Genomic DNA, 19,126 nt, shown 5'->3' with positions numbered 1-19,126 from the left:
GCACAACACAAAGGCAACATCAACAAACCAGAAGAATACAAAATAAAGAACCATAATCACAATACTTTACAAATACTTTACAAATCAAGACTCAAAAAAAAAAATAACAACCTCATCTATCCTGGTTTAAACAAGGACTCCATAAGTCTAACCTTCTCGCCAGGGAAATATCCTTCATCTTTCCCTCATCCTCTCCTTCCACCGATGGATTGGCTCCCAAATTTTCCTCCCAAGCCCCCTTGCACTTCTGCCCTTCCTGGCATAAATGCCTTTTTCTAAATTAAAGACCCCCATAAGCATAGCCAGCCACTGTTGCAATGCTGGGGGTGCTTTATCCAGCCAGGCCCTTGCGATCACCAATCTATAAACCGCCATTGCTACAAACAAGAATTCCCGATCCTCGCTAACCCCTTCCGCCCCAACCCCCAACAAAATCAAAGGGGGCGTTAGCGTAACATTCAAACCAAGTGTTCGACCCAAGAAATCCTCCATGCCTTTAAGTAAATGTGGAGTTGGGGACAGGCAGCAAAGATATGTATGCTGTCTGCTTCCAATTCGCTGCAGCGTGGACAGGTAATCCTAGCGGTCCCCCCCCACTGCGCAATTCGTGCCGGGGTATAATAAAGTGAATAAAGTGTCTTATAGTGCTGAGATTTAGTGAGGCTGAGCAGAGAACTGAACACCCTAGTTCTAAAGACTCAAGGAAATACCTTGCACCTATTACTAACTTTGTAGCCCACTTACTTGCATGTCATCCAACTTCAACCCTACCAGGGTGGCAAAAAAACTGCGGATAGAACACTCCCCCCCTTCTATAGCTTCCAAAATATTATTTTTAACGAATCCAGCCACTCCGCCTTTCTTCCTGCTTAGCAAACTCCTAACCTGCAAATATTTAAAAAAGCTCCGTCTGCAGATGTTAAATCTTGCCTCTAGGTTAGAAAATTGCACTATTCCCTCATCCGGGCCCAATAAATCCCCTATCTTAACAATCCCCTTCCTTGCCCACTCAGCCATAGTTGCATCAGCGAAAATTGAAGGGGGTAGAGACTTATTCTTATACAGCCGGGTATACCTGTTGAATCTCCCCAAGCCTCATTTCTTTAAAAAAGCCGACTAGATATTGTGGGCGGCCAAAACCGTCTTAAACCTTGTTCGTTTAAAGTAGGAGGAGTCAGTGCAACTAAGAAAAGCATTCTCTGTCCCTGAACCCAATATAGTGGAGTACACCCTGGTCGAAAAAAAAGCAGAAATTTTTGGATCTACCCCACCAGCACCAATTAATCCCTGCATATACTGCAAAGCAGAAGCCCAATAATACAATCTAAAATCAGGGACCCCCCACACCCCCTTGCCCTAGGTAATGTCATGAATTTATAAGCCCTCTTGGTCTTTCCGTGTGCCCAAATAAACTTATTCAAAATTGCCTCTTGCTCATTAAACCAGGAAACCTCAAACAATAAGGGAATTGTTCTAAAAATATAAAGAAACTTAGAGAGTATTAACATCTCAATAACATTGGTACGTCCTACGGGAGAAAGTCGAAGGTTATTCATCCGAACCAAGTCCAGGCTCACTTTTGACAGCAGCGGGGTCATATTCCGCTCTACAACCGTCTCTAATTCGGCCGCACTCTCTACCCCAGATAGACTGCCGCGGGGACCACCCGTACATCTTTACAAGTGACGCGTGAATTCTTAATTATTTGCGTTTTGTTGCTATTAAGCCTGTATCCTGAAATTCTGCCAAAGCTAAGGGCCTCCCGCTCTACTTTCCCCTATCGCCATTGAAGAATTAGGGGTAATTATAGCGACGTCGTCTGCGTAGGCCAGCACTTTAATCTGCAGTCCGTTTATGCTGAGGGGGGGAATTCTGGGGTTATTAATTAAACTACGCATAAAGGGGTCCATATACAATGCAAAGAGGAAGGGAGATGATGGGCAGCCCTGCCTTGTTCCCCTTTTTATCTGCACCACTAAGGAAAGCCCCCTATTAATCCTAATCCTAGCAGTTGGGGCCTTGTACAATGCCCGAACCGCTCTGATATAGTCTTCTCCAATACCAAACCGCCTCAACACCTCCCAAAGATACTCCCAGGAGACCCTATCAAATGCCTTCTCTGCATCAAGAAAAAGGGCTGCAATAGGTCCGCCCGGGGTCTCCATGGCATCAAACAAGGTAATCACCTGTCTAACATGCTCTGTGGTGCCCTTCCCTGGAATAAATCTGTGTTGCACTGTAGAGACCATATTCTCAATAATCGAGGCCAATCTCGTTGCTAACATTTTAGAATATAATTTTGCATCTGAGTTCATTAGCGTAATAGGCCTATAGGACCCAGGGGCTGTAGGGGGTATACCTTTCTTCAAAATAACTATAACTTCTGCCCCCCCCAAGAATCTGGAATCGAAAGCCCCCGCTGTGCTTGAATGAGCGTGTCTAGCATTTCCACCCTAAGGATGTCTTATAAAATTCAACAGGGATCTGATCTGGTCCTGCAGCTTTTGCTGATGGGAGATCCGCTAGAGCTGATTGTAGATACTAATCTCTCTATCTCCTCCGCCTCTAACTCTACAAGATTAAATTGCTCTAAATACTCCCTAATCTTGTTGCTCTCCCCTCCCCCTTCTATATCATACAGCTCAGAGTAAAACTTCCTAAAAACCTCTCTAACTCCCTCAGGATCAGAAATCAGGTCGCCTTGCCCATCTACAATACTCTTAATATCGCCAGCGGCGGCCTTCTGTCTCGTTCTAACAGCCAAAATATGCCCAACCCTCTTGCTCAGCTCAAACGCCTGCTCCTTCCTTGCCAGATAATTTGCCGCAGTTTTACTGGCTATATTTTCAATTACTTCAGCCTTTAATGCCACAATTTCCAACAACTGCTGTTCCAAAGGCCTCTCAAGACGGAATAACCGGCCCAGTTCTTCCTCTGCCTCCAAAAGGGTGTTAACTTGATCCTCCACTCTTACCTCTCTGCTTTCTGCCTATATGCTGTATAACTAAGTGTCTCCCCACGAATTCCTGCTTTAAACGCATCCCAGGCATTGCCTGATGCCGTGCTCCCCTTGTTTATATTCCAAAATTCCCTAATCTAGTTGTCCATATACCTACAATATCCCACATCCTTTAGAAGGGCTCTCTCAAACGTCCAGCAGTATGGTTTAACAGTTGCACCTCCTAAATTAATTGACAAAATTAATGGGTTATGGTCCGAAATCAAACGAGGTAGTTTCCTAATGTGTGATCTTGAGAGTAATGAGTTAGATATCAAAAAATAATCCAATCTTACCGTGACTCTATGGGGAGCTGAAAAAAATGTAGTGCCATCCACCTGAGGATGGAGGTTGGCCCAAAGGTCTGTCAGTGCATTATGCAGAGCCATGTCAGACACGGCTCTGTGCGTTCTCCTTTTCCTCCCAGAATAACCGTGCCTATTCTGAATCTCCACCCCAGAAAGACTGTTAATGTTAAAATCCCTGCAACATATCACCGGCTCAGGCCACCTTGCTAGTTCTTAGTCCAGAAATTCGAATATATCCGGATCATCTCCTGTAGAGCCATACACAGAAACCAAAGTAAATCTATCTCCCTTGAATCCTACTTCAATTATAACCCACCTCCCCCATTGATCGTCTTCCTTCCTATGCACTGTACACTCCCTTCCTCTCCCTAATACTGCTACTCCTCGGGTCTTTGACCCTTGTTTTGTATGAGCTAAAACAACAAATCCTAGCTGTTCCAACAAGTACCCCTTCCCTCCCTCAACATGAGTTTCCTGTAGGCAAACCAGATCAGGATTCATTGATTTCAACAGTGCCGACACCCGTAACCTCTTCTGCAGATCATTTAAACCACAAACGTTAACTGTCATAATTCGGCAAGCCATTAAAAAACATCGAAAAGTTGCACCCATTCTCTAGCAATCTTTATAAAGTAACAAATGTTTGCTCGCTGATTCTTCCTAGTGTGCCTATGTGTGTGCTGTGTGTGCCCCGTTTCTCCCACCCCCCCTTCCCCTGATCCCCCCCTCTCTAGCCCTCCCCCTCCCCCCCTACATGCAAATAGGTCACTCATGACCTATGAATGGACGCTTGGAATGCAGCTGTTGCCTCCCCTCCCTCCCCCCTATCCTACCCCCCCAGAGAATCAAAGAGAGTAACCTCCCTGCAATTACCAGAACCCTGTCATAGTTGTATGAACCTCATGCACTTCTGCATAAAACCCTCTAACCTTCACTTCTCTCTATGCCCCAAAACCTCCACCATATATTCCTTTGCCTTAACCTCAGAAAAGAACATTTTGAACTGACCCTTGGTGACAATTTTCAGTTTTGCAGGATACAAGAGGTAGGCCTCTGAACCCAAAGCCTGAATAGAGGGAATCAACTGCCTAAGTCTCCACCTACGCTCCACTGTGGCATGGCAGAAATCGGGCCTGGCAAAAAACGTGACGTTATTAAATGCCCGCTTAGCCTCCGGTTTGGCTTTGTCCAGAATAAGCTGTCTAAGTAAAAAATTACCACGTAAATCAGAATTGCTCTGGGCTTTCCCTCATGTACTCCAGCCTGACCTTTCTTAATAGTGAAAGGGAAACAATGCGCCCTCTGTATCTCCGTCTCCCACTGCCAAGATATCAGCTCTGGGAAGGCCCCCTTTAGGAGATTTACCACAAAGATTCTGGGGTCCTCTCCTTCCAGTCCCTCTGCCACCTCCAAAAGTCTAATGTTATTCTGGCGCTGCCTGTTTTCGTAGCCCTCCAGCTTCCAGTTTACGTCTTCTGCCACTTTTTGATGTTCTTGCTTATAGGTCTTCAGGCTACTTAGGTCGTCCTCCAATTTCCCAGTTCTTTCCTCCATGTGGGCGACCCTCTCTGCCACCTCGTCATACTCATAGTCCCACCAAAAGGTACTCACCCACCAGGGATTGGTTAGGTGTGACGATGTACTCTTTCAATTGTGCACAAGGACTTGATAGTCTTGTCGTCAGAAATAGCGATATCTATAGGTAAAATAGTTTGTGTTTATATTCAGTCAGATATATATTCTTTTTTACAGTTAGTCCCTTTATTATCCTATTTATACTCTATTTTTTATAATGAGAAAAAATGCACATTTCGGATCTTGACCATATCTCAGTCTTTAGAGTTGCACCATGGAGCGTGCTATATTCTGGTGCACTGGTCGGTGTTATATAGACTCTCATTTGATGTATCCTATAGTTATACATATAGCAGCCCTTTAGGACTAATATGGCTTGACTAGGAAGGCTGTCTATAGATATCTATAGCCTTCCCACTCCCAATATGACACTTTTGTCCAGGCAGTGTTCAAGGTTTGCATAATCAAAGGTTGGGGTCTGTTACTCAAATGGACTGGATTCCCAAGCTTAACCAAAAGATGGGGTCTCTCCCAGAAAGGGTCAGAGTTCCCTCCCTGATTCCATCTCTAACTGAGTGAAATCGGCATTCGCATACCTGTAATGTTTCAGACGGCCTCCCTGTTCCTCTGTGCATTCGCCTTCATGTTCATTCAAAGGGTGACCTAACTATCTCGGTCAGCGTTTTTATACTGATTCTACCTGTGTTGACCCGGAAGGCAAAGCGGAATTTTTAGATTTTCATCATCGAAACGATAATTCATTGGGTTTGAGCATAATTTAGATATTACTAAACATGGTTACATCTAGGACTATTCTACAGTCGTTTTCGGGTATCGGTTTGTGGATTACCGAAAGAATCGACCCGGAAGTGATTGTTAGACACCGTCGAAAAACGGCGTTACTCATAGAATAAAATATATGAAGCCTATCCATGGGGCAACCTTGACGCTATGTGGCTTTGAGGGCAGCATAATATATGTTCACCCGCTTCAATCCATATGGTTTTGAACTTATGTTACTCGAACCCAGTGCGGCCATCTGTGGTTGGGATGTGTGCTCAATTTTAGTTAGTCGGGCTCGTGTATCCTGGCAGGTATTATGCTGGTAGTCCCGGCCATCTTTGTTTGGGATACTTGATAACGCAATCCGTTTACTGTGCAATAGATCAGTCTGATGTTAAATCCTCATTGTTACCTATTTCCATATATTCAAAAAATATTTTTTTCATTAAAAATATCTCAGTGTGATTATTCGAATAGGCTAGATACGAAAAACAAAATAATTTCATTTCACAGATTTAGATCGATGTTTGCTCACCCCTTGTGATCATGATATCTATTCTGCCAATTACGTGATGTGTACTGATCTGCACAAATAATATCCTAGTTTATAGTCACAGCTTATGCTTGAAATTATTTGACCAACCTATGTGGGCTTTCATGAAGCTTGCTAATGCAATCTATTTGATCATAGATATTTGTACAAACAGACATTTCACATCTCTAATTCTATATCAGGTGGTTAACATCCTATTTAACAGTTAGCTTTCATTCATCTTAGTGATGTACTAGATGTGGTAATTGTCATAGATTTGTTGACAGCAGTATATAAACATAGACATATACATTTCACATCTCTTGATCCATGAATCATGGTGGACATCTTAAACATTTAAAAATATGGACTAAGCACAACAAATTTAATACATGTCTCTCTCTATTGGGCTAATCTAAACAAAACATGAAAAAGATAGTTCAATGATTACTAGTCACTAGAAACAGATTTATCAGCAAGGTATTGGGTGAATGATTTAGAATGGAAACAAATATTTTACACATCAAATGTACTAAACCGGATACATAGTTTGCAATGTTCAATGAGCAAAGGGATTCGCTGTTTATGATCGGCTCAGTTGAATCTATATCTCTTTCCTTACTATGCTAAGGATCTCTGCTATCGAAAAGTATAACAGCTGACTATCTATACTGAGTCATTAATGGAGCTCTATGGGGCTTTATAGAATAAGTCTTTCCCATTCTTCTCTGTTGTTTAATCCAGTTCTAAAGGTGTTGAATAAGGACATATAAAATTGTTCCCTTTTTTTTCTTTTAGTATTACTGTCTCCACCTCTCATACTGTGACTCATGACTTCCACCCCACACCATTTCAAGTCATCTACATTGTGGTTGTGAGTCAACCAATGTTCTACCAAGGGGGCGGTCTTTTTCTTGGTCCTGATTGCAGATTTATGTTCCGTTATTCGAGTTTTAATTTCCCTAGATGTCTCTCCAATGTATGCTTTGTTACATGGACATTTAATCAGGTAAATCAAGTCCTTGGTTCTACAGTTTAGGAAACGTTTTATTTTGTGGTCTACGCCATTGTAGGAGATCGTGTTGCCTTTTATTTGCGAAGCACAATTAGAACACATATTGCAAGCGAAATTGCCTGTTGGAAGCAGGGTTTTTTGGGTGGTTCCTTGTGTTTCAATCTTATTCTCCTTAAAGGTGTGTACTAAGCAGTTTTTTATAGTTCTGTTTCTGCGGAAGCTGAACATTGGTTTTGGAATGTTTACTCCCTGTCTATCGTTCAGGAGGGACCAATTTCGATTAATAATATTTTTTATTTTGTTACTGGCTTCACTGAAATTAGTGACAAAAATTAATTTGTCCTTAGTTCTGTCAGTCTTCTGTTTATCTTTTTCAAACAATGCATCTCTGTTATAATACCTGGCGCGTTTGTATGCCTTCCTAATTAGACCTTTAGGGTATCCTCGGTTCCTCAGTTTTTCTGACAGAGCATTAGCATGTTTCTTAAAATCTTGAATGTTACTACAATTTCGTCTTATTCTAAGAAATTGCCCGAATGGTATGTTGTCCTTTTGACTTTTAGGATGATTACTCCTATAATGTAAAAGGGTATTTCTATCAGTTGGTTTCGTATAAAGGTCAACACCCAAGACTGCATTTTCTACTCTGATCTTAATATCCAGGAACTCAATGGTTTCTTTATTGTAATTTGAGGTAAATTTCAGATTCTTGTCACCTAAATTTAACCATGAAATAAAATCTGTCAGTGTCTCTACAGTCCCAGTCCAAATGAAAAAAATGTTGTCGATGTACCTCGACCAACATGTTATATTTTCACAGAATGGTGCTGTGTCATTATATACATGTTTTTCCTCAAAGGCTGCCACATATAAACATGCCAGACTTGGGGCGCAAGTTGCGCCCATACTGGTCCCCTTGATCTGTTTAAAAAAATCGTTTTTAAATAAAAAAATATTGTTTTTTAAGATGATTTCTGCGCAGTCTATAATAAAAGTTGCATGCTCATTAAGATCTTCTTCTCCTATTTTAAGGAGGCCCTCTAGCATCTTGATGGTGTCATCCTGAGGGATGTTTGTATAGAGGGACTCTATGTCTAGGGTAACCAACCATTGGGTTGAGACGTCACATGGTAAGCCCTCAATTTTGTCGATCATGCAAGTGGTATCTTTTATGTATGCCTTCTGGCTTACAAGGGGTTGGAGAAATGTATCTATATACTTGCTTAGTGGTTCAGTGACGGAGTTAATGCTGGACACAATGGGTCGCATAGGGGGATCGGCTATATTTTTGTGTACTTTAGGAAGCCCATACAGGGCAGGGATAATTGGAGCTTCATTCTTTAGGAATTAGTATTCCTCTAGACAAATGATCTCATCCTCCTTAGCAAAATTTAGAAGGGTATTGACCCTCAGGATCAGGGCATTCCACTCTTGTCTGTTGGATCTACAGTAGTGTTCAGAATTATTTAAAAGGAGCATCATTCTCTTGTTGTAATCCTCAGTTTGCATAAGTACTATGCTCCCTCCCTTATCACCCCGTTTGATAGTCAAATTCTGGTTGTTTTCCAAATCTTTCAGAGCTGTTCTTTCTTCCCTCTCAGATTATTAGGTCCTTTTGTTGGGTGGGCTAATAGGTCAGAAATATTGCTCTCTACTACTCTTTCAAATAGATCTACTTGTTTTTGTATCATGCCTACATTGGGGGTCCATTCTGACTTAGGTTTTAAGCCGGATTTGTTCCTGGGGCCCTCTCTTGGGGGTTTATCTTTGAAGAAATCCTGGAGTCTAATTTTTCTAAAGAATCCCTGTATATCTCTCTCTAAGTTGTATTTATCTAGTTTTGTGCTAATGGCAAAACCTAACCCTTTTTCTAGAACTGCCTTTTCTGCTGTGGTTAGGGTAATGTCTGAGAGGTTGATAATAGCTGCTTTTTGGTTCAATCCCACTTGGGTTGACTCCGTGTGTAATATCTCCTCTGCTGTTGAGGTTGAGGGTAAAATTTCCCTCTCCCATTTCCTCTCGGTTGGTTTTGGTAGTTTCCTCGACCCCGTTGTCCTAAAAAAGATAGGGACTCATGTGTTGGAGTTGAACTGGCTTCTCCTATTTTATTCTTCTCCATTCTAGTCTCATTCTCAGAGTCTGTACTTGTGTAAGAGGAATCGCTAAAGGTCACTCTTTTTTTCGGGTATATTCTACGGGGTTGTTGCCATTGGTTTCTGTTAGGGAAGTTCTCTCTAGGGCGGTCAAAGAAATCTTTTTGTGTGTAGGAGTAAACTACTTTAGTGTTATAATTGGCAACATCCTTAGTAAATTTGGTGGTCTTTTTACCAAATAAGAAGTCTCTATACCCTGACACATCCCTTTGGTTTTCTTCTAGCTTTTTCTTTGCATCTTCATACGCGGAGTTGTCTAATTTGGCTTCTAGTTCTTCTATTTCTTTCCTTTCTACTATCAGGATGGCATTGGCAGCTTCTATTATTAGCAACATCCAATCCCTGCTGCACCTATTTGCAATCAGGGTCCAGTTCTCTATAAATTTAGCGTGGCGTATAAAAACTCCTGGTTCGTTCTTGACTTGCAAGCCATTGGGTATTATGCCTTTCTTAAGATAGTCAATAAGAAAATCTGCATGTAGTTCTGTACGGACGAATTTCTTTTTGTTGTTCCAGAGTTCACGCCATTTACCTTCATCATTATTGATGCTGGTAACGGTTGTGACATTTTTTGATGTGCCATTAACAATATTATTAAATTCCTCTTCCGAGAAACCATATGTTTTAAAGGCGTCCATTATCAATTAGGCGCACTTTATAGGACAATGCCAAAGATAGATGAATAAGGTTATATACCTCCCAGCTAACAAGCTGTACAATTAAGCCTCAAAAAAACGGAGGATCCCCTTATGACAGATGTCAGGGAGGGGGAGTTGAACTTGTAGAAGGAAAGTCCCTGTTTGGCGTAGCAGACTGTGATTGCTGGGAAAAGCTATACCTAGGGGGTCTCTGCACGGTTATAGAGGTGATCTGAACAACAATCTAGTGTAAGCAAGCAACAGAAATGCACTATAATTGAGTAATGGGCACATACAACGAAATAAAATTATTAGCGAAATTTATTAAAACCTCCCAACTGGGTTACAATCTAAGACAGAATTAAAAACCAAATAGAAAACACCTCCAAAAAAGGTGTCACATTAAATCAAATACAGTCAAAGTTTCCAAAGAAGTTGACGCGGCGTTTCGGTGCTATTCAGTCTTTACACCTTCATCAGGACATTAAAAATATTTGACGTATCTATAAATTAAATAACAGAGATTTAGTGCCATTATATATCTTTCTTTTTTACTACAAAGCTTGCTCACTTTCTTTAGGTCTACTCATGTCCCCTTTAAGCTACCTGTCCCCATTCGCAGAGAACATGTGTCACCTGTGCAACTTTTATTTTTCCCCACATTTCTACACCTTTTCACTGTGTGGTTATTAGTGAGTGTGTTCAGTTACCTGTGTTTTGACTAAAAATAAAGCTTATCAATTGCTTCAAGTCGTTGTCTTGTCGTGGACTTTGTTCTGATGGTTGTCACACATTTAAAAGCTACAGGAAGTATAAAGAGATATATTACAATGACAGAATCCTGTGTTTCCTATATTGTCAGATATATATTCTGTGTACGTTAGGGACTCTGGTTTTCTAAATGGACCTTTACCTTATAGTTTAAGCCACAGAGCCTTCTCTTTGCACAGAGGAACCACCATTATTGGTAGAAGAGATTTCTAAAATCGGGATTTCTTGTTCTCCTGTGTAAATAAAAGAACACATTTCTTCCCTCAATACTTGTGTTCTATAACTAACTCAAAAGAAGGGGGGGATACTCATAGTCCCACCAAAAGGTACTCACCCACCAGGGATTAGTTAGGTGTGACGATGTACTCTTTCAATTGTGCACAAGGACTTGATAGTCTTGTCGTCAGAAATAGCGATATCTATAGGTAAAATAGTTTGTGTTTATATTCAGTCAGATATATATTCTTTTTTACAGTTAGTCTCTTTATTATCCTATTTATACTCTATTTTTTATAATGAGAAAAAATGCACATTTCGGATCTTGACCATATCTCAGTCTCTAGAGTTGCACCATGGAGCGTGATATATTCTGGTGCACTGGTCGGTGTTATATAGACTCTCATTTGATGTATCCTATAGTTATACATATAGCAGCCCTTTAGGACTAATATGGCTTGACTAGGAAGGCTGTCTATAGATATCTATAGCCTTCCCACTCCCAATATGACACTTTTGTCCAGGCATTGTTCAAGGTTTGCATAATCAAAGGTTGGGGTCTGTTACTCAAATGGACTGGATTCCCAAGCTTAACCAAAAGATGGGGTCTCTCCCAGAAAGGGTCAGAGTTCCCTCCCTGATTTCATCTTTAACTGAGTGAAATCGGCATTCGCATACCTGTAATGTTTCAGACGGCCTCCCTGTTCCTCCGTGCATTCGCCTTCATGTTCATTCAAAGGGTGACCTAACTATCTCGGTCGGCGTTTTTATACTGATTCTACCTGTGTTGACCCGGAAGGCAAAGCGGAATTTTTTGATCGTTTTTTCATCAACGAAACGATAATTCATTGGGTTTGAGCATAATTTAGATATTACTAAACATGGGTACATCTAGGACTATTCTACAGTCGTTTTCGGGTATCGGTTTGTGGATTACCGAAAGAATCGACCCGAAAGTGATTGTTAGACACCGTCGAAAAACGGCGTTAATCATAGAATAAAATATATGAAGCCTATCCATGGGGCAACCTTGACGCTATGTGGCTTCGAGGGCAGCATAATATATGTTCACCCGCTTCAATCCATATGGTTTTGAACTTATGTTACTCGAACCCAGTGCGGCCATCTTTGGTTGGGATGTGTGCTCAATTTTAGTTAGTCAGGCTCGTGTATCCTGGCAGGTATTATGCTGGTAGTCCCGGCCATCTTTGTTTGGGATACTTATGAATATTAATAATAATAGAAGATAACGCAATCCGTTTACTGTGCAATAGATCGATCTGATGTTAAATCCTCATTGTTACCTATTTCCATATATTCAAAAAATATTTTTTTCATTAAAAATATCTCAGTGTGATTATTCGAATAGGCTAGATACGAAAAACAAAATAATTTCATTTCACAGATTTAGATCGATGTTTGCTCACCCCTTGTGATCATGATATCTATTCTGCCAATTACGTGATGTGTACTGATCTGCACAAATAATATCCTAGTTTATAGTCACAGCTTATGCTTGAAAATATTTGACCAAACTATGTGGGCTTTCATGCAGCTTGCTAATGCAATCTATTTGATCATAGATATTTGTACAAACAGACATTTCACATCTCTAATTCTATATCAGGTGGTTAACATCCTATTTAACAGTTAGCTTTCATTCATCTTAGTGATGTACTAGATGTGGTAATTGTCATAGATTTGTTGACAGCAGTATATAAACATAGACATATACATTTCACATCTCTTGATCCATGAATCATGGTGGACATCTTAAACATTTAAAAATATGAACTAAGCACAACAAACTTATTACATGTCTCTGTCTATTGGGCTAATCTAAACAAAACATGAAAAAGATAGTTCAATGATTACTAGTCACTAGAAACATATTTATCAGCAAGGTATTGGGTGAATGATTTAGAATGGAAACAAATATTTTACACATCAAATGTACTAAACCGGATACATAGTTTGCAATGTTCAATGAGCAAAGGGATTCGCTGTTTATGATCGGCTCAGTTGAATCTATATCTCTTTCCTTACTATGCTAAGGATCTCTGCTATCGAAAAGTATAACAGCTGACTATCTATACTAAGTCATTAATGGAGCTCTATGGGGCTTTATAGAATAAGTCTTTCCCATTCTTCTCTGTTGTTTAATCCAGTTCTAAAGGTGTTGAATAAGGACATATAAAATTGTTCCCTTTTTTTTCTTTTAGTATTACTGTCGCCACCTCTCATACTGTGACTCATGACTTCCACCCCACACCATTTCAAGTCATCCACATTGTGGTTGTGAGTCAACCAATGTTCTACCAAGGGGGCGGTCTTTTTCTTGGTCCTGATTGCAGATTTATGTTCCGTTATTCGAGTTTTAATTTCCCTAGATGTCTCTCCAATGTATGCTTTGTTACATGGACATTTAATCAGGTAAATCAAGTCCTTGGTTCTATAGTTAAAATTAATTGCGAAATTTATTAAAACCTCCCAACTGGGTTACAATCTAAGACAGAATTAAAAACCAAATAGAACACACCTCCAAAAAAGGTGTCACAATAAATCAAATACAGTCAAAGTTGGGAGGTTTTAATAAATTTCGCTATTAATTTTAATACATTTCGCTATCAATTTTATTTTGTTGTATGTGCCCAATACTCAATTATAGTGCATTTCTGTTGCTTGCTTACACTAGAGTAATCCCAAGCCAATTTTGTTGTCGGATCCGTGGTGCTACCTGTTGTGGAGGGCTTTCTTCTCGATAGGCGTTTTTTTTTGTGTGCATTTCTGGTCCGGGGAGCTACTTCCCTTGTCCGTATACTCATCTGAGCTTCCCTCATCAGAAGCCAGTGACTGAGACTGAAACTGAGAGTCCTCGTTAACTGAGAAGAATCTGTCGGGTGAGGTAGCACCACTGCCAACTCCAGCTTCGCTTAGTGTCTTATCTCTGTCCACTCTGTCGTGCCCGGGCCATTCCCCCATCTGGCGGATACCTCAGTTCTCAGTGGTTCTCGCATTCCCCCCTCCAATACTGTCTTGCCATGACATGAATCCTCGATTACATTTTTCCCAACCTTCTCAAACTTTTCATTTTTCCCAGCGCTTGGGTCCCGATTACCTCTGCCTCCTCTACCACTTTTACTTGCACTTGCCTTCTTGTTTCAATGTCTTTCGTGCCAGAATGTTCAGGTCTAGCTTCCTCGCTGCTCCCCTGGGCTCTCATTCGCTTCTGCACTCTCTACGCCTCCAGCTCTGGCAGCGCCTCTCTCGCCTACGCTTGTTGCGTAGCAACCGCTACCCCAGCGTCCACGAGGACGTTCAGGCTGCCGGCGCTTCCATCCGTTGTTGCGCCGGCATCTCCGCTTCCCGCAGGTATGCTAGCGAAGCTTTCAGCTACCGTAGGCTGTCGCAGGCTACTCTCCTTAGTCTTAGCCTTTACTGCTGTGCCATGACCGGGATTATTCTCCCTCGGCCCCCCTGGGGTAGGTGTAGCATCGGTACCAGCTTTTTTACCGACAGGTTTTTTCCCCATCCACGGAGCGCCCTTCTGAATACCTGCTCCGACTCCTGTCGAAGTTTTAGTGCCTAATTTATTCTTCTCTCTGGGTAGGGGCTCTTTCTGGGCTTCAGCGTCCTTCGTCAGCCCTTTTCCGTCCTTCGGCTCATTTCCCTTAACCGCACGCGGAGGCATCCTGAGCCAGCTCTTTAATACCAATGCGAGAATGCTCATCAATTTCCCCCGGGCACGGAGAAATGCCTGTCCGATGATTCCCTTGGGGTGCTTTCTTAGTAATCTGCCAGCCTGCTCGCCGGCCTCGATTGTCTCTGCTACTAAGCCCCAGGAATCCAGTTTCAGTGCCATACAGAGGACGCTATCCAGCCATTTAGCATCTGTGGTCGGGAGGAGGAGAGAAGTGCGACTCTCACTGCATACCACTAGCGGACCTCTTGCCCCTCACAGCTCTCAAGTCCAATGAAACCATAAATTCTTCCAGTCCTGAAGTGCAACATCTGCCCGAACCACCCCCGGGGGATGGGGTTTGAGGTTGGCGGTTGTCTTGTTGACTTCTTACTTGGTATGGGGAGATGGAGAACAGATAGGAGTGTCTTAGGAGATAGCAAGATTGTGTTAAACAGACTGTGTTTGACAGCTTTCTTTCATATCTCTCAATCAAAGCTGTACAAATAAGGTCTCATATTCAGCAAAATTGAATCCAAATTAGCAGCCAAGCAATATAGTTAACAAATGGAAATGTATGCTGGAACTATTCTGATCAGATTTCAAAATGTCGGCTGTAAATGTTCCTAGTGATAGTACTACAGTTCAGGCGACTTGCAAAAGGTTACTTCCAATATGTTATTAAGAAATGGAAATTAACAAATTGGGACAAGATTCACACAATAAATGCATCTATTCTCGTAGTAGTGCTCTTATACATTTTTTCAGGTTTTCCTTGTTTTGGAATTCACAGACATGGCCAGAGATACTCCTGGAAAGCCATGACAGTCGCAGGTTTTAAGGCTTTTTACTAGGAATGCCAGTATGTGATATTTTTTCCCCGCTGTCTTTTTTCAAATGTGGCATTGTACATGCAGTGCAACTGAGCTTTGGGAAAAGGCAGCCCTGCTGTATAACTGCACATTTCTTTTCCATTGTTCCTCCAGAGGGAATACATTTTTCCTTATGGAGTGACATCTTCACCATCACCTTACAGAGTTTGGGAGGGAAAAGATGGTTATATCCTCTTTCCTTATTGGAAAGGGATTTACTCCAGTCTATTGCTGGAATACATCTCCGGCCATTTCCATGGTGGAAAGAACAGGCAAGGAGTTTGTGATTATGACAAACTCCTGAGCTTGTGGGTGTCCATAAACTCTTTGCCGACACCACCCTGCTGCTCGGCGTTAACTACTGTTAAATTGTGCACACTTGTGTTGTACATGTATGTAAACCTTTTAGGGATCCTTTTGTGAATACCTGCCGGCATGAATAGAGCAGTATGTGTAGATTTTCATAAAACATTTGTATCGGGTGCATTGTCTTTACAAATCCCTTCTAACATTGCCCAATTGGGTTGATAGAGAGTGTGTGAATGGTGGGATGGGGGATATCGTTTTTTGTAATTCTCAAAGCACACAGCAGTGTCCACTATGCTCCAGGAATGGGGAAATTGCTTGTAGGGAGAGCACAAAACTTCCATGCTGACATTGGTTCAACAGTTCTACACTTCCTCAGAGACAGGAGAGTGGGCAGAAGATCACCAGTAGTAGTGAGTGCTTACTCAGAGATAAGATGTCCCCCGTTTCAGAGTGAGGAAGGGCACAGTGTGAGAATGAGGTAGGACAATGCCAAAATGAAATGTTTGATTTTAGAATCTTTGTTCTTGATCTTTCACACTCCTTAATGAAACCTGTTGGATTTTTCTTATTGCAGGGGAGGGTCCGTCATATTTATGTCATCCATAGTTGGCTACAATCCTCAATTGGTAAGTTACTTTTCATTAACCTTGTTAAAGCGAAGGTGATGATGGCTCTCTCGCCTGTCAAAGTCAGATGCTCGCAACCAGCTTAATGTCCCATTGTTCAATCTCATCATTTTTTTTTTAACTGTAATTTTATTAGTTCCAATATAAAAACAGTCCATCATGATCAGAATATTACAGGCAAGCAGGTACTCATTTTGCATCCCAATTACCTGGTTGCACCCAAGTACATTGGGCAGAACCATGAACAACAGTGGCCATGTATCATTCCACAGTAAAATGGTTGAGACTGTCAGCAAGAATACTGAAAGCAAAAGTAGCAATATTGGCCAATTATCTATGAAGCATGCAGGAGATGCTTGCGCCGCACTTTTAAAAATACAAAACAAAATAACCCCCCTCTTATCCCTCCCCGGCGTATCACACATAGTAAACTGTATTGTTCATACTCATCATGACCTGTGTGCAATCTGGATAGAATGGTCACAGCTCTTTGGGCAGTTAGTGATTTCAGAATCACTTCATTATCAAGTGAGAGAATGTAAAACAAAATGTCTTTGGATTTACTGTTGTATGGATCAGTTCTTTCCTGGAGGAGATATGTCTTGTAAGAACAAGTGTCATGTTTGGCATGGCTGCAGGAGAAAGGTGTCCTTCTTAGCATGCCTAGAGGAAGGGGGGGAAGGTTCATTGCCTCTCTAATTAAGATGGGTGGGACTCTCTCTGGCTGCATGTGCCTGATTACCCTGGGCCTGCGTGCCGTGGTGTATCAATAAACCTCAATGTGTGTCAGAAAGAGTTGTCAAGCTGCTATGCAGGGCTGACCCGAGAGTCATGATTCCCTCAAAGAGACCCAGCTTTGGAGGTGCCTTCGAGAAAAATGGGAACCGGACCGTTGGCTTGGAGGGACCAACATAAGGCTGGGTTGGGCTATTGGCAGGCAGTTGTCCTGAGTTGTTCTGGGTCCCAAACCATCTTTGCAACTTCGGACAGAGAGTAAGAGAAGCGAGATAGAAGACAGATCCACCAGAATCTGGTAAAGGAGTAATTGGGCAAAGCAAGGTAGTCCATGTAAGAAAGTGTCCCTTTTTGACATGGTCACCCCCACTTTTTGCCTGGTATTTGATACAATTTTGACTGAAGTGCACTGGGTTCCTGTTAATCAGGCTCCCATTGCCAGTGTTCCTTCCCTAAAAGAAGGTAACTCTTCAATTGTACCCCAATTGACAAGATCTTTAGCTCCTCTGTAACTCCCTAGTAAATGTTACCCCTGGTACCCAGGGTATAGATACTAAAGAATGTCCCTAAAGGCTGCAGTATGTATTGTGCCACTCTAAGGGATCCAAAACCAAACTCATGCTCAAACACATGCAGACTGTGATTGCAGGCTGCATGAAAATGTGCAAACAGGTGTGAAAACCTGACATGTCACACACACTTTGTGCTTTGTCCACAGACACTGCATGCAATATATGTAAGTCACCCCAACAGCAGGACCTTTAGCCCTAAGGTACGGTGCATTATATTACATGTGAGGACCTCTCTGCATGAGCAGATATGCCCCTGTGCTGTCTAGTTCAATTACTAGATAGTGCAAGTGAACGGGGAAGCCATCTTAAGTATATGTACTGGGTACTGGTCACTACAAGCTCCCCGGCTTTACTGAAAGCTATGGTGTTTGGTATTAAATACCTTGTCTTAATAAATCCATACTGATGCAGTAGTGGATTTATTATGACATGTACCCAGAGGGCTCCTTAGAGCTGTCCCCTGAAAACCTACCAGACTCTTAAGAGTGCTGGCTGAATGGTATCTACCAGCCTGTCACCAAGTGTCTGACCCTTTGCAAGTGAGAGCCAGAACTCTCAGAGGTCAGAAACAATAAGTGCTCTGGCAAGAGGTGTTTACACCTCATCCAGCAGGATGGCTAGTGATTTAGCATATCAAGGCCAGACGCTTCAAAGCCCCTACCACTTTTGATATGTGACCCTGGCTTCCCCCACACCTGAGAATGCAAACCCCCTGCCCTGAGGCACATCTGGCTCCAGGACAGGCGGGAAATTAGCTATGCAAGTAGGCGTGATACACCACCAGGCTAGTCACACCCCTACGGTAAGCTGCTTGATGTGCTCCACGGAAGAAGGATTCCACCATCTTGGCTTTGGTTGAAAGAGAAAGTCTGGGACAGGGATATTCCCACTCCCTACAGGAAGTGGTCATATAGGGGGTGTAGTCACTCCAAGAGTGAGTAGCCCATTGGCTACCACCCTTCAATCCCCTTAGTGCCCCTAAATTCAGTATTTAGGTGCCCCCCTGACACCAGGAACTCAGATTTGACTGATTCCAAAAGAAGACGGACAAAGAAGATCCAAAGAACTTGTGAACTGAGGACTAGCTGTGGACTTTGGTGTCAAACCCCACCTGCCTGCTCCTGTCCCAATAATCGCAAAGACATGACTTGTCCTGTAGCGATGCATCCTCCAAAAGCCTCGGAGAGCTACCAGCACTTTGTCATCCAGACAGTATCTCCCTTGAAGTAGAGGAACCACTTCCCTGCAGCCTGCAGGCACCAACCACAATGTCCGGTACACCGATTTGCTGACCACCGGGTCTACCAATGCAGCAGCCTCCCAGGAAAAGGTCACTGGACTCCA

At 42.2% G+C, this 19,126-nt stretch overlaps 1 protein-coding gene across 2 annotated transcripts in view; it reads left to right on the top strand.

Moving 5' to 3' along the window:
• The window catches only part of LOC147716745 (dehydrogenase/reductase SDR family member 4-like), a 249,864-nt gene that overhangs the window by 63,633 nt on the left and 167,105 nt on the right, over positions 1-19,126 (top strand). For both annotated transcript variants that reach the window (XM_086923679.1, XM_086923678.1), the window contains exon 6: positions 16,424-16,475. In XM_086923679.1, coding sequence (XP_086779805.1) covers positions 16,424-16,475 — 52 coding nt within the window. The remainder of the gene's footprint in view (positions 1-16,423; positions 16,476-19,126) is intronic.

Source organism: Lissotriton vulgaris, chromosome 5 (genome assembly GCF_964263255.1).
Source record: "Lissotriton vulgaris chromosome 5, aLisVul1.2, whole genome shotgun sequence".
Classification (NCBI taxonomy): Eukaryota; Metazoa; Chordata; class Amphibia; order Caudata; family Salamandridae; genus Lissotriton; species Lissotriton vulgaris.
Note: the sequence above shows the minus strand (reverse complement) of the source record. Positions and strands in the feature narration are given on the sequence as shown.